The 15,043-nt window shown below is 36.9% G+C and overlaps 1 protein-coding gene across 4 annotated transcripts; it reads left to right on the forward strand.

The window, feature by feature from the left end:
- The first annotated feature begins 565 nt into the window (after positions 1 to 565).
- LOC132064833 (pathogenesis-related homeodomain protein) lies at positions 566 to 14,415 on the forward strand. Of its 4 annotated transcripts, none has more exons than XM_059457958.1 (9): positions 566 to 936; positions 8,046 to 8,763; positions 9,867 to 10,032; positions 10,127 to 10,250; positions 10,359 to 10,471; positions 10,571 to 11,125; positions 12,381 to 12,653; positions 13,228 to 13,317; positions 13,449 to 14,415. In XM_059457958.1, the coding sequence occupies exons 2-9, from the start codon at positions 8,291 to 8,293 to the stop codon at positions 13,962 to 13,964; spliced, it is 2,310 nt and encodes a 769-aa protein (XP_059313941.1). In that variant the 5' UTR covers positions 566 to 936; positions 8,046 to 8,290; the 3' UTR covers positions 13,965 to 14,415. The 4 variants fall into 4 exon arrangements, with proteins under 4 accessions (XP_059313941.1, XP_059313942.1, XP_059313944.1 ...); XM_059457959.1 differs by having other exon boundaries at positions 8,051 to 8,763; XM_059457961.1 differs by lacking the exon at positions 566 to 936 and adding an exon at positions 996 to 1,141.
- The last annotated feature ends 628 nt before the right edge of the window (positions 14,416 to 15,043 follow it).

Consider the following 15,043-nt stretch of genomic DNA (forward strand, 5'->3'; position numbering starts at 1 on the left):
TTAGTGTTCTTTCCCTAGAAAAATAAATAAAGACCAGCCCATTTGAAGGACAATGGTGCAATTTTTTCGAAAGGGCAATTTGCACGATTATCCTTATTCGGGGGTGGTCTTTAATTTTTGTCCCCCAAATTACTGGTCTTTAATTTTGCCCTTCACCTAAAATAGCTTGATGTTCTGGGTTCGAATCCCGACGCAGTAAAAAAATAATAATCCGCAAGGCAGAATTTCGTTGCAAAATTAGGCCCATTCTGACACTTTTGTAGAATTCTAGCAGAGTTAAAAAAGAAATTCTACCTTGAAAAGTTTCGCAAGGCAAACTTTTACCTTAAGGCAAATTCTACCGAACCCAGAACCTCAAGATACTTTGAACTACTTTTTTAAGCGAAAGACAAAAATTAAAGACCAGCAATTTGAGGGGCAAAAATAAAAGACCAGTGCCTTCGAAGGATATCCGTGCAAACAAATGTTTTGGAAAAGAAACGCTTTTGGGCCCGATAGCAAAAGCTATAAGCAATTGGATGAAATAGAAGCCCAGGGACACTCCGATTAGGCCCAGCGTTGTTAAAAAGCAAATCTGGAAAGATCAAGTGGAAGCGAAAGAGGGGGAAACAATGGCGGCGCGGCAAAAGTGAACCTAGCCAGCGTAAAAATTGCTACGCTCCTTGAGAACGTGCTTACACCGCACATTGCCCAGTGCACCCTGATTTGAAGGACCAACTAGGCTTTCATCTTAATACTATTATTATGTTGTTATCGGCTTAGAGAGAGGCTCGGCAACACCAATATCTACATCCACTCTTCCTACTTTTCATACTCTCCTCCACTCACTTACTCTTCCCCAAAAAATTAAAAAAAAAAGTACACCTTTAGTATGGAACCCTAGTTCCCAGATTCTTGATTTCGATTTCTTTCTCTTCAAAGAAGACAAAAACTAAGGTAATCTTGAATTCTTCTTCTAACTCTTGTAAACTATTTTTCATTCTTCAAACCCAACTATCTAAATGTGGGTACAAACAAGAAAAAGGGAAAGTTGGGACATTTTCCCTACTACATTAAATACTTGGATTTCCCTTTATTCTACTGTTGGCTAGTGTTTTTTGCTTACTTTTCTCTCAAAGTAGCTGAAAATTGGCGTGCTTTGGTAAGGTATTACATGGTTTGTTCTGTTGGTTTTGAATGTTTAAAGGGTTTCCTTGTACATCCTTTAGTTTCCAATCACATATTGCTAAGGCTTAAGTTATGCAGACGAGTCTAAACACTTGAATTGGCTGTTGGATATTGTGTATAGTTGCAACTCAAGCAGAAGTCTGTTTCCTTTAAAGACAAAGGTTTTGATAGATAGGCGATAAGTCTTAAAATAAAGAAGTAAATAAATGGACCTTGGGCCTATCGAGGATTGCCCGAGTCGAGTCCATCCATTCCTTAGATAGCCGATGTGGGACTCTTAACAAAAAAAAAAAAAGATAAAAGAGACTTTTACCCTTTAGTAAGGAGATAAGGGGCAATAAATAATTTATGTAACACTCAAATCTAGAGGTTATGACCCGTGGCGTATCTAGGATTTTCACTAAGGGGGTTCGAAAAATAAAAATGTAGTGCTTGGGGTTTGAACTTGGAACCTCAAGGTGAAATTTGAACCCCCTAAACCACTAAGCCGACCTCTAGTCTTGTGTTCATGGTACTCAAAATCTGTATACGTACATAAAAACAAAAAAAAATTATCTTATATATACAGTGTAATAGATTCACCCCTGGTTATGACTCTCTAATGCTGCAAAGTATGATGTGAATTACAAAGAAAACGTGTTACCAATAGATGCATGTCTTTCCTACAGTGTATGTTATTACAAAACTAAATACCCGAAAATAGAAGGAACCAAGATCCTTTTTTATTGTTTATTTTTAGAATAATAAACCAAGATCTAGCTTCTTATTTCATTCAAGTCTACTAAATGCAATTTAGTGGAGATATGCATACATGCATTAAGTAGAATTATGATCCTCTTTTAACTTCACGAACGTGTAATCAATTTCGAATTTTACTCTTATTCTGTCCTTGATGTCCTATTATGACTTACACTATGATTAACATGAATGCTAGCAAGTTTATATACCATATAATCCAAAAGAAGATGTATGGGTAGTAATTTCTATGAATACAGAAATAAATATTTTATGAAGAGAATAGTTCCACCTTTCTACCATTTGGTTTAATGGTATATCCTGTTTAGTTTTTTTTTTTTTTTTTTTTTTTTTTTTTTTTTTTTAAGGAAAGTAGAAATTATTTTGGGACAAACTGTTGATGAAAGTCTGCTTTTGTAGTTACCAAATATAAATTTATTCATTTGCTCGAGGCCTCAGCTGTTGCTGCTGGGATAGCCATTTATATGAACTAGTGCACCATTCGCACCCTGATTTGAAGGACCAACTCAGCTTTCACTCTATTATGTTATCGGCTTAGAGAGAAAGGCTCGGGAACATCAATATCTACCAGCCGCTCTTCCTACTTTTCATCTCTCCTCCACTCACTTACTCTTCCCCAAAAAAAATACACCTTCACTTTGAAGCCCTAGTTTACAGATTCTTGATTATTTCTTTCTCTGGGAAGAAAAGAATTAATGTAATCTTGAATTCTTCTAACTCTTGTAAAATATTTTCCTTCTTGAAACCCCACACTCTTGCAAACATCGTTTTGGCTAAATGTGGGTGGAAACAAGAAAAAGAAAAGTTGGGACATTTTCCATATAACACTAAATTCATGGATTTGCACTGGTTTAGTGATTCTACTTTTTGTTAGGGTTTTTGTTGTCTTTTTCCCTCAAAGTAGCTGAAAATTGTCAAGCTTTCGTAAGTTATATCAAATGTCTTGTCCTTTTGGTTCTTAATGTTTACAGGGTTTCCTTGGACACCCTTTAGTTTTGCTTTCCATATTCTATCACAAATTACTAACCATAAAAAAAAAACAGATGAGCTTAAATTGTTTGACATACTTGAATTGGCTGTTGGATATGGTGTATAGTTGCAACTCGAGCTTCTGTCTCTTCCGTTAAAGACAAATTAGTTTCTAAAGACAAAGGTTTGGATAAATAGGCGAATAAGTCTTAAAAATAAAGAAGTAAAGAAATGAAACTTGGGCTTAACTCAACTCCCAAAAGCTATGCTCAAGAGAGGAGGATTGCCCAAGTCCATATGAAGAGACCACCCATCGCTTAGAGTGCCGATGTGGGACTCTTAACAAAAAATAAGAAAAAGAGACTTTTTCCCCTTTAGTAAGGAGATAAGGCAATAAATAATTTAGGCAACACTCAAATCTAGAGGTTATGACCGGTGGCGGATCCAGGATTTTCACTAAGGGTGTTTGAAAAATAAAAATGTAGTGCTTAGGATTTGAACTTGGAACCTCAAGGTGAAATTTGAACCCCCTAAACCACTGAGCCAACCTCTAGTCTTGTGTTCAGGGTGTTCAAAATCTATATATGTACATAAAAAATAAAAAAATTACCTTATATACACAGTGTAATTTTTGCCGAGGGGGTTCGGGTGAACACCGTCCCGCCCCTGGTTATGACTCTTCAATCCTGCAAAGTATGATGTGATTACAAGCAAATGTGTTACCAAATAGATGCATGTCTTTCCTACAGTGTATGTTATTATAAAACTAAATACCAGAAAATAGAAGGAGCCAATATCCCTTTTTATTGTTTATTTGTAGAATAATAAACCAAGATCTAGCTTCTTATTCCATTCAAATCTATTAAATGCAATTTAGTGGAGATACGCATACATTCATTAAGTAGAAATCATGATCCTCTTTTAACTTCATGAACGTGTAATCAATTTCGAATTTTACTCTTATTCTGCCCTTGATGTCCTATTATGACTTTACACTATGATTAATATGAATGCTAGCAAGTTTATATACCATATAATCCAATGGAAGGAGATATATGGGAGTAATTTCTATGAATAAAAAAATAAATCTTTTATGAAGAGAACAGTGCCACCTTTCTACCATTTGGTTTAATGGTATATATCCTGTTTAGTTTTAGTTTTAGTTTTTTTTTTTTTTTTTTTTTTTTTTTTTTGATAAAGATATCCTGTTTAGTTTTATTTAGGGAAGTAGAAATTATTTTGGGACAAACTGTTGATGAAAGTATGCTTCTGTAGTCACCAAAGTTTGCTTATGTAGTCACCAAAGTTAAATTTATTTATTTGCTTGAGGCCTCAGCTGTTCCTACTGGGATAGCCATTTATATCAACTTGAAAACTACCATGTCTCAATGTTCCGTTGTCTTTGTCCTTATATTTCTTCCAGAAAATACCCGTTTGGCCATGAGAATTTTTCACTTTTGGATTTTTTTTTCACTTCATTTGAAAATCAGCGTTTGGTCATGAAAGTCCCAAATACAACTTCCTTGGAAAACAACCAAAACCCTATTTTCACTTTTTCACTTTCAGTACATTCAAACAACCAAAAATTCTTTGCAAAACTATAACCAAACACAACTCCAACTTCAAAATTCCAAATAAAGTAGAAAAATATGTGGTTTTCATGGCCAAACGCCTCTTGTAGGCCGCTAGGCCAGTGTACTCATCTAGTCTACCGGAGGAACTTTGAACCTCAGAGCGGTTCTATGCTCAATCCGAGTAATTTATGTACGAAACAAGCTTTTAAAAGAATGTGGTCAACTTTGCAAATTTTACTTAGGCTGCATTTGTTCTCATAAGATTAAGACGTCTAAATCTGAATGCACATCTTAATGATTAAGATGTTATCTCTAAATCTGAATATTACATACTACCTCTGTCCCAATTTATGTGATACACTTTCTTTTTTAGTCTGTCCCAAAAAGAACGATACATTTCCTTATTTGGCAACAATTTAACTTTAAACTTTACCTTTTACGCTTAACGAGATTTTCTATAACCTCACAAATATCTTGGGCTTATTTTAGACCTTTTTCTTTATTGCTTAAACTCCGTGCCCAGTCAAGCTATATCACATAAATTGGGACGGAGGGAGTAATTAAGACTGTTTGTTTTTAACATTTGAATGAACATAATTTCATTTTATTTCCAAATTATTACTCCCCCGTCCCAATTTATGTGGTATAGTTCAAGAGTCAAATTTCTTAATTTTGACCGCGAAATCGGACATAGAATCTCTAAATATTTTAAAAATAAAATTTACATATTTGGAAACTATGTAAGAAGTACTATACGTCGCAATAATTAACATTTCAAAATATTTACAAGGCATATGAAAAAATTGTAGTCAAAGCAAAACTTATTTGACTCTTGAAATGCGAAAGGTGACACATAAATTGGGACGGATGGAGTAATAAACATAATAAAAAGACAGAGCTTTGAACTTCTTCAAGCACCAATAATGTCGAAACTTTGCCACTGCCGTAACCCTCGAGTAATCCACAAGCAAATTTGAACCTTCAGATTCCACTAAAATCATTCTCTAAATTCAAATTTCAAAGACGAAAGAGAAGAAATTGATACAATTTCTAATTTTGTTTGTTTTTCAATTCCCAAAATTCATCCAACCACCTACTCTCATTAACAGACCCACCATTTTTGATAACTCAATAAAAGATCACCACTGTCAAGGTGGTGGTGGTTGGGTTTTCTAGACCTTGTTCATGGTTGTTCTCCGTGTAATGATATTTGGTTATGTGTCATTGGTAATTTTCTGGCAATGAATTTCAATTATATTTTCTTAGGCCAGTGGAGGAGTGATGATTGGGAAGAAGCATGGTAAAAATTGGAGATTGTTTTTTGCTTCCTTTGTTTTAGAGGTTGAATTGTAGTTTATTATTTGCACTGGTCCGGCAATAGAGATGAGAGATGAGATGAGAAGGCAGGTTTAGAAATCCTTAGCCATGGATGATTTGGGTTTCTACAGGGAGATAAAATTGGAGAAGAAGAATAAGTTTAATAGTAGAATTTAACATTAAAAACATAAAAGAGCAAGCAAAGGGTCTGAATGGTTTTCAGACTCTGTTCAGGATCTGTCTGAATCAGACGTGTTAAAGATGTATTAAGTGGCTAAATCGTAATAAAAACAAATGCACTTCATGGACGGAGTTCTGAACCATTCAATTTAGACCTCCATTAAGTGCAAACAAATGAGGCCTTACCCCAGGTTCACTAGCTGCTTTTCTGGTCTTGTGTGGTCTCTGGGAAGTAACTAAGTTAAATTCCACTAAAATGCTCTTTATTGATTGAGCTTTCTGTGAAATATTGTTATCTTCTTTCCTCCATATTTAATGTTGCGCCCTTGTGCTACCAAGAAGATGGAATACCACTTATTGAGTCTTTTTGCGTCCATGGCTGAATGGTTAAAGCGCCCGACTGAGTAAAGGGCAAAATCACAGGTTTGATTCCTACTGGACAGGCTGAGAGCAGTGCCTGCTCCCTTTACTTGGGGGAGTTGGATGGCAGTTTCGCTATTTGGGGCTTCCGGTTATTCTTTTTCGTTCAAACAAAGGGGTCCTTCCTCGAGAAGACTGAAACTACAATTTATCTAACCAACCAAAACCTTCTCCCTCCATTATTGTCAGCGCAATAGCTTGTGCAAAAAATCAGTATATATAGAAAAAAATTCATATATTCATTGTTGAGATTCCAGATTCTTTCAAATGGAAGCAAGGAATAGACTAAGGGCTGTACCTTAATGATCCCAACTGTATTGATGTTCCTGAGTGGTAGTCTTTTGGTAAGTAAATATAAGTTACACAATTTTATTTTCTTATTTTAGATTTGACAATTCACGGGCTGGACTTTATGTAGAGATTATAGCAGGAGGACTAATTTATTTGGATAATTTTCTTGTCCCCACTATTTGAAAGCATGAAGCTGCCGAGAACTGCTGCTATATATTTGTGCTTCATGTCCTTATTACTGTGTGACAAGAAAGTGCCACCAAAACTTAAAGGCAAGTTCTACAAAGTGGTGGTTAGACCGACTTTGCTATATGGGGCGGAGTGTTGGCCAGTCAAGAACTCTCACGTTCAGAAGATGAAAGTCGCGGAAATGCGAATGCTGCGGTGGATGTGTGGCCACACTAGGAAGGATAAGATTAGGAATGAAGACATCCGGGGCAAGGTGGGAGTGGCATCGGTGGAGGACAAGATGCGGGAAGCGAGGCTAAGATGGTTTGGACATGTCAAGAGGAGAGACACAGATGCCCCAGTGCGGAGGTGTGAGAGGTTGGCTATGGACGGTTTCAGGAGAGGTAGAGGTAGGCCAAAGAAGTATTGGGGAGAGGTGGTTAGACAGGACATGGCGCAGTTTCAGCTTACCGAGGACATGACCTTAGATAGGAGGTTGTGGAGGACTCAAATTAGGATAGAAGGTTAGGAGGTAGTCTCGCTTACTTCTTTCGTCCTAGTAGTTGTAGTTTGCTCATTCGTTTATTGCCATCTGATTTCTGCTTATATTGTTGGGTCTTGTACTTCGAGTATCTTATTTATTTATGGTAGCTACTGTTTATCATGACTCTCTCGCTTTTGTTGCTTCTCGTTTTCATATTGTTTTGTTATGCTTGTCCTTATCTGACCTTTTGTCTTGTTCTCTTTTGAGCCGAGGGTCTTTCGGAAACAACCTCGGGTAAGGTCTGCGTACACTCTACCCTCCCCAGACCCCACATTGTGGGAATTTACTGGGTATGTTGTTGTATCGTTATTACTCGAAGGAGATATGTTAGCCTCTCTTTCTTCTTTGGTTCTGTTGCATTTAGGAAGTCTAGCCAAAAGTAGATAAGTACTATTTAATAGTGCTATTGTAGTACATGTGACACGGTGATGTACAGATCAGAGAAAACTCCACTACTCCAGCAACCAAATGTCCCATCTTTAACTGATTTTGTATCAAACATTAACCCTCATTATTTTAAGTGCATAATTGGATGAGCGTTTCTATTCTTTATCTCTCATGTTTGTAAGTATTTGGTGCATTTAAGTATACGTTTGTTTTATAACCGCAACTTTGATTTGATATTTCTGTGCTCATGCCACTATTTTTTTTTTGGTCAGAGAAGCAATATTGGATTTTTCAGTTTGGAGTATAAGAAATTTTGCGCCATGGCATTGTCTTTGTGAGAATTGGGAGAATAGATTTCTCGTGATCTTGGATCATTGAATATATTGATCACTGCAGTAACTTAGAACTTGAGCACAGACGTCATTAAGATGAAAATGAAGAGATAACTGTGTCCTGTAGACATTTTTGGTAATGCCAATCAGGAAGAGTTGAGACCACAGCTAGAAATCAAACTGAGATGTCAACTCTTGGAAACACTGCAGTTTCACCTGAAAAGGTGGCAACAACAACTGCTGGGGGCCATTACACAGCATCAGCAGCAGGTAATATGTCTGAAAACCCTGGTGTTGAGCAATCAGGAGAAGCATGTGAAAACACAGTTCAAAATCTTAACCAATCAGAATGTCGAGAGAAAACACCTGGTCAGCCTAGAAAAAGAAAATCTATTTCAGGATCCCCTATCAGCAGTACTAGACTTCTACGCTCAAGGTCTAAGGAGAAATCTGGAGCTCCTGAGGCAAATAATACTGTAGTAACTCATGATGCTATTGAGGAAAAGAAAAGAAAAAGGAGAAAGAAAAAACATAGTAAGGATATAGCTGTGAATGAATTCACAAGAATAAGGGCCCATCTGAGGTACTTATTACATAGAATACAATATGAGCAGACCTTGATTGAAGCTTACTCTGGTGAAGGCTGGAAAGGACAAAGGTTCGTAACCTTTTATCAGAATTATTATGTAGTAAAATGTGTGAGAATTTAATTGATGAATGCTTAGTGAAGGTTGGATAAGAGGCAATCTTCTGTACCTTGTTGCAGTTTTATTGTACACATTTTTTTGACTTCATAATACTTGACCACTCATAGCAGCTTGTTACCCTACAGCAATATTTATTTGTGAAGTGTGAACAGTATACAAGATCGATATTGATGAAGAAGGGACATAGTACTACTATAGTTCATTGAATCGGGAGATGTTACTCTAAAAAGTTCTAGGATAATGTCTGTATGCTGGGCTTTGCCAATAGCAATAAAATTATTTACCTTGGTGGAAAAAAAATCATTGGTTAATTGTGCTTATATGATGGTGACTTAAGCTTGCAGGTGTGCACCGCTAACATTATGTTGCGAAGTAGCATCGTGGGCTTTGTTTTTTTTTTTTTTTTTTTGGGGCAAAAGTAATAGGTTTCTTTAAAGAACGGGCATGGGCTTTGTACAATCTCAAAGCTCGTTGCACTGTTGAAGGATATCAAGGTTTTTTTGCTTGCAATTTTGCATAATCTCTGTTGATGTAAGTTTTTGAAGTATCTGGGAGGTACCAACTTACCAAAAACAAAAAGTGGTCGTTGAGGGGTACTTTCTACCTGCTCATGTGTCGCATTATTAGTGTTGCGTTGATGTGATGGTCTAATTACTTGCTCTTTACTGGGAGGAAGCAGGTGTAAGCATGCTAACCCTGTAGAGTTATTTGTATTTGCTTTGCTGACATCTGCCATTGCCAAAGGGCCAATGGTTTTAGCAACTACCAGTTGTTATTACCCCAATAAGCTCATTTTAGTTTATCGTGTCATGTCACATTCATAAGGCAGGGAGAATATGTAATTTTTGTAATTATCTTCTCTATTACAAGGTGCTACTGCAGCTGCCTGCTTAACCTAACCTTAGATTATCTGGCCTGTTGAAAGAATTATATTATAGAAATCATGTTCATGTCTGGTAGTTGTTATTTCCTTGCTTAGCTCACTTTGCTGTATTTTCCTGTTTATGTTAATTCAAAGTCATTATTGGGTTTTGTGGTGTTGCCACTCTTGCAGCTTAGAAAAGATAAAGCTGGAGAAGGAGCTACAACGAGCCAAGACCCATATTTTTCGTTACAAATTAAAAATTAGAGATTTGTTTCAACGCCTTGATACTTTACTTGCTGAAGGGAGGCTTCCGGCATCTTTATTTGACAATGAAGGGGAGATTGACAGTGAAGATGTAGGATATGCTTGTTGGCTGTTATATTTTTAGATGTGTTCACGGTGCTATGATGGGGTAACTGGATTTCTCAGGCATCTTTATTCTTCTGCAGATATTCTGTGCAAAGTGTGGCTCGAAGGATCTGCTAGCTGATAATGATATTATCCTCTGTGATGGCGCTTGTGAGCGTGCATTTCACCAGTTATGTGTGGAGCCACCTCTGTTAAAAGAAGACAGTAATGTTCAGTTATCCTCTTGATAATTGTTCTGATAGCTTTTTCTCAAGTCTCAAATAACTTCCTTACACTCATGGTTCTGTTGTTCCTTCCTATGCATGCTAACAGTTCCACCTGATGATGAAGGCTGGCTTTGTCCTGGTTGTGATTGCAAAGTTGACTGCATTGACTTGCTTAATGATCTTCAAGGAACAGACCTTTCCGTTACTGACAGCTGGGAGGTCACGTCTTGATCATTGTTCTGGATAATCAGCAGTTAGTTTTTCTGATCGTTATGATTTTCAGTGCTGTTCCTAAGTGTCTTCTTCTAACATGTGTAGAAAGTATATTCCAAGGAAGCTGCTGCTGCGTCCGGGGAAAAGCTGGATGATATTTCTGGACTTCCATCAGATGACTCGGAGGACGATGACTACAACCCTGAAAATCCAGATGTAGAAAAAAATGATTCGGAAGATGAATCCAGTTCCGATGAATCTGATTTTTACTCTGCATCTGAAGACCTGGCAGAAGCCCCTCCTAAAGATGATGAGATTTTGGGACTTCCTTCTGATGACTCAGAAGATGATGACTTTAATCCTGATGATCCAGATAAGGAGCCGGCTAAAACAGAAAGTTCAAGTTCCGACTTTACGTCTGACTCTGAGGATCTTGGTTTGATAGTTGATACTAATAGGTTGCCAGGTGATGAACAAGGGGTTTCCAGTCCAGTAGATAACAGTAGGCCAAACTCAGCTTCCCAAGAGGAAAAAGCTAACGTTGGTAAAGCTAAAAGAAATTCGCTGAAGGATGAGTTGTCCTATCTCACGCAATCTGTTAGCCCTCTTGTCTCTGCCAAAAGGCACTTAGAGAGGTTGGACTACAAAAAGCTGCACGATGTAAGCTGCTTCTATTTTTTTTTTTTTGGTCATTATCTATGTTCATATATCCACATATATGCTGTTTAATTATCTACTATTTGTGTATATAACTAATGTAGTACATTTTAACCCTCTTGACATGTTCATGCCTTGGTCAATCTCCTACCAGTTTAGATTCGGAGTAATGAAATTTACTGATGTAGTCCATGTAGAATATTCGTATTTGTCAGAAAAAAAATGGAAACTGCAGGGCCATTGATCATGCCATTTTTGCTTGGCCAGTTTACTTCTGCCATCATTTATGAGATTATCATATTCAATATCATACTCCAGGTCTTTTTTAGCACAAAAAATGCAATTCCTGTTTGAGTTATTTCCTTGATTTTTGTCTAAATGCAACTTTTTATCCTCAAGGGGTCATTCACATTAACATAATTTTCTGGTTTTGTCCATGTTTTCATCAGTATAAAATTGGTCATGAGAGCCTATTCTCTATGGAGAAGGATAGAGGAAGATAAGTGGGAACAAAACCACAACACCCTTTTAAGTTGGGAGTTAAATTTAATCTATTTGTGATTTAGTATAATCAATTTCTGTGGGTTAAAGTTTTAAAATATCAGATTGTACGTGGCATATATACGAGAACTGGGTCACTGTATTTTACTACAAAAAAGTTCTGTGGAAAAACAACATAAGTTCTTGTCTAAAACATTCAAATTGAGTTCTGACAGCTGAGTGAGTCTAAGCCCTTATAATAGGTGCTTAAGTTGTACAAGCAGTCAAACACTTACCATTATACGGAGAACTGTTGTTTCTCTTTCAACTCTCAATAGCTGCATGACTAATGCTTAGATTGCTGAGGTATCATTCTTACTGTCTCCAGTAGCCAACCTTCTTTGATATCTTCCCTTGTTGGTTACTTGATATAAAGGTCATCTCTTGGAAAGAAAGAAAGTGGGATTCTTTTGAAACAACCAAGTTGAAATATCAAGCTTGCAGTTATCTTGGATTTTAAAATTGTGAAGGCTTAACTGCTATTTTTATGGGAGGATTTGAGGAAAGCGCTTGTCTGCAATTGGACATACTATTTTCTTTATAACATAAACTAAGATCTATTATATAAAAAAACAATGATTTATTCATTTAAATGGTACGTCACTGCATGTTATATATTGATCAATCATATATGCGCTTGTGTTCGTCAACGTGACTCCTTATCATTTTATATTCCACCTGCTTGGATTGATTTGCTCGGATTCATTGGTGTATGAAGGAAACATATGGAAATGGATCTTCTGATTCTAGTGATGATGAAGATTTTGAGGGTGGTCCTTCACCCAAGGTGAGAAAGATCAGAAATGCCAAAGCTGCTATGGCTTCTCCTAGTTCGACTCCAGCAGATATCAAGGACCAAAATGGGAAATGGAAAGGGAGCGGACATACTTCTGATGGGGGACACTCTGAGAAACTCAAAGTTGGAGGCGTGGACACCTCTGAATCTCATTCAAGCGGTAAAAGAAAAACATATGGAGAAGCCGCCACCAAGGTATTTGTGGGCTTTACTCTGGTTCTAACTGTTTACATAATCTGATCAGTGTTTATAGTTTCCGCTGAAATTTAAAACAATTCCTATTGAAGGTAGGAGGTCATAGTTATGTCATCCTTGTAGAAGTTATATACAATGAATATGATATTAAAAACAATTCCAATTGAAGGTAGGACGTCATATTTATGTCATCCTTGAAGTAGTAGTGTACAATGGATATGATAAACCAACTTCACTAGCTTTTAAGCAGAACTTGTTTACTCTGTAGTTACCCCAAAAAGAAAGTAGAACTTGTTTATAGATGTGCTTGCCTAATATGGTGAAGCCTTCTAAAAGATTTTCTTTCCAAAAAGATTTTCTTTCCAAAAAGTTGTATGCATTTATGATTTTTCTTTCTTATATTTTTCTGCATTTGCTTGAAGAGACAAACAGGATGTGGTTAGATAGGATTCATATGGCAGACCCAACTAGTTTGGGATTGACGGACACTGTATTTGTCTAGTTTATTGGAAGAATTTTGTTTGTCAATTTTCATGCATTTGCTCACTCCAGCTTAATGCTTTTTTGGGTTCAGAGACTCTATGAATCCTTCAAGGACAATCAGTATCCTGACCGTGACGCAAAGGAGAAGTTGGGTAAAGAATTAGGGCTAACAGCTCACCAGGTTTTATAAGTTCTCCCTGGCATATGTTAATTTCAGCTTCGTCCTGTTTTTCACCACTCATATCTTCTTTTTTGCTTCGCTGCTGCCCCTTTTTTCCCTTCTTAGTTAGTTTCTTTTTATTAAATATGCAGGTCAGTAAATGGTTTGAAAATGCTCGTCATTGCCGTCGTCATTCTTCTCACTGGGACTCAATTATGAGTCAAAAAGTGTCGAAAGAATCTCCATCCTCGTCACAGATAATTGGAGAACCACTTGGAACTGAATCTAAAAGCATCTTGAATGATGCTTCCTGCAATGGGGTTGAGAAATTTGAACCACTAAAGCAATGCCTTAATGGAGAAAAATCTCCTGCCATAGATAACAGCGAGGGAGATTTGTTGATACAGGAGTCCAGTGGAAAAGAATCTAGTAAACCAAAAGCAAAAAATGATGCAACAATTCAAGGATCGGATGACACTCCCCCCAGTAAGACTTCTAAGAAGCAGAATGCGAAGGTTGACACCATGGATTCTCAGAATGATGATATGACAGATCAAGGATCGGATGACACTCCTCGCAATAAGACTTCTAAGAAGCCAAATGCGAAGGTTGATACCCCAAATTCTCAGAATGTCCGTAGAAGTAGCAGGTTGCAGAAACAAGGCTGAGGCCAAATTGTGGACCATATGAATACTTTGAGTGCAATATAATCTACCTGGAAGTTTTCTGATCTCCGTGAATGGTTAAAGATTGAAACATTAGCTAGTTGAAGGGTCGGGCAGTTGTCCAGATACTCATGCGGAACTTTGAGGTACCGAGTTATATGGAGTTCCTCTGTTAATCCACAGAACGAACATGCATGGATGTAACAGTTCTCTTCGCATTTTCCCATCCATATTGGATGTAGCAGGGTTACTGGAGCTATCATATTTGAATTTCAATTGCCGTTACATTTATGGCTCAATCGTACAGTAAACATGGTTTGATGTCGCTATGTTGTACGTATTGCAGATTAAAATATTTCTCCTTTTTTATTTATTTGGTTTTTGTTGTCCTCTGTTGTAACTGTTTCAGTAAAGATGAACTTATTTCAGTTGGAATGTCGGATTTGCTGCTCAACCGTCATTTGGAGAAGCAAAGCGTTTAATGCGCCAGTATATCATGACATAGTAGGGAGCTGGAGATTTATTTGTGACAGAATATCCCTCCGAGGGTGAGTAGTAGTAATTTGTTGGGTTGGTTTCATTCGAAGTGTTTATTTTCTTAAGAAGTATTTCGTTTGGATAGCTAAGTGTTTGATCAGGATTTTGAGGAAAAAAAGAGTGCTCGGCTAACGAGGCGATCTCTAGAATCTTTTCAGGCGATCCCTAAAATCTTTTCATTCTCAAGGTTCGGACTCGAGAGCTTTGGTTAAGAATGGAAACTCGAGATCATTGGTTAGGGGGGAAAAGATCCTATCCACCACACCTTTATGGTCATTTCGTCTTAATTTTATAATTCGTTTATTCATGGGCTATAAGCATCACCTTCTTCCCCTCTTCCTTGCATTTTCCTACGATATATTTCTCATTACGATCTTTAGGATAATAGGATACATCATCACGACGAATCACCAGTCATTGAACCGGTTGATACATTTTTTTATGTATTTAAATTATCATATAAAACTTAAGTAATTAGATGTTCAATATTAATACTTTGACTTAATTTTATTGATTATTGATTAAAATTATTAATGAATTTTGTG

The sequence above is a fragment of the Lycium ferocissimum genome, chromosome 7 (assembly GCF_029784015.1).
Source record: "Lycium ferocissimum isolate CSIRO_LF1 chromosome 7, AGI_CSIRO_Lferr_CH_V1, whole genome shotgun sequence".
NCBI classification, from domain to species: Eukaryota; Viridiplantae; Streptophyta; class Magnoliopsida; order Solanales; family Solanaceae; genus Lycium; species Lycium ferocissimum.

Bases quoted from the DNA above. Each gene is read 5' to 3' on its own strand.
- LOC132064833 (XM_059457958.1), top strand. From the start codon at position 8,291: ATGTCAACTCTTGGAAACACTGCAGTTTCACCTGAAAAGGTGGCAACA. The intron at 10,033-10,126 runs GTAGGATATGCT...ATTCTTCTGCAG, and splicing joins GGGAGATTGACAGTGAAGAT to ATATTCTGTGCAAAGTGTGG. The intron at 11,126-12,380 runs GTAAGCTGCTTC...TGGTGTATGAAG, and splicing joins ACTACAAAAAGCTGCACGAT to GAAACATATGGAAATGGATC.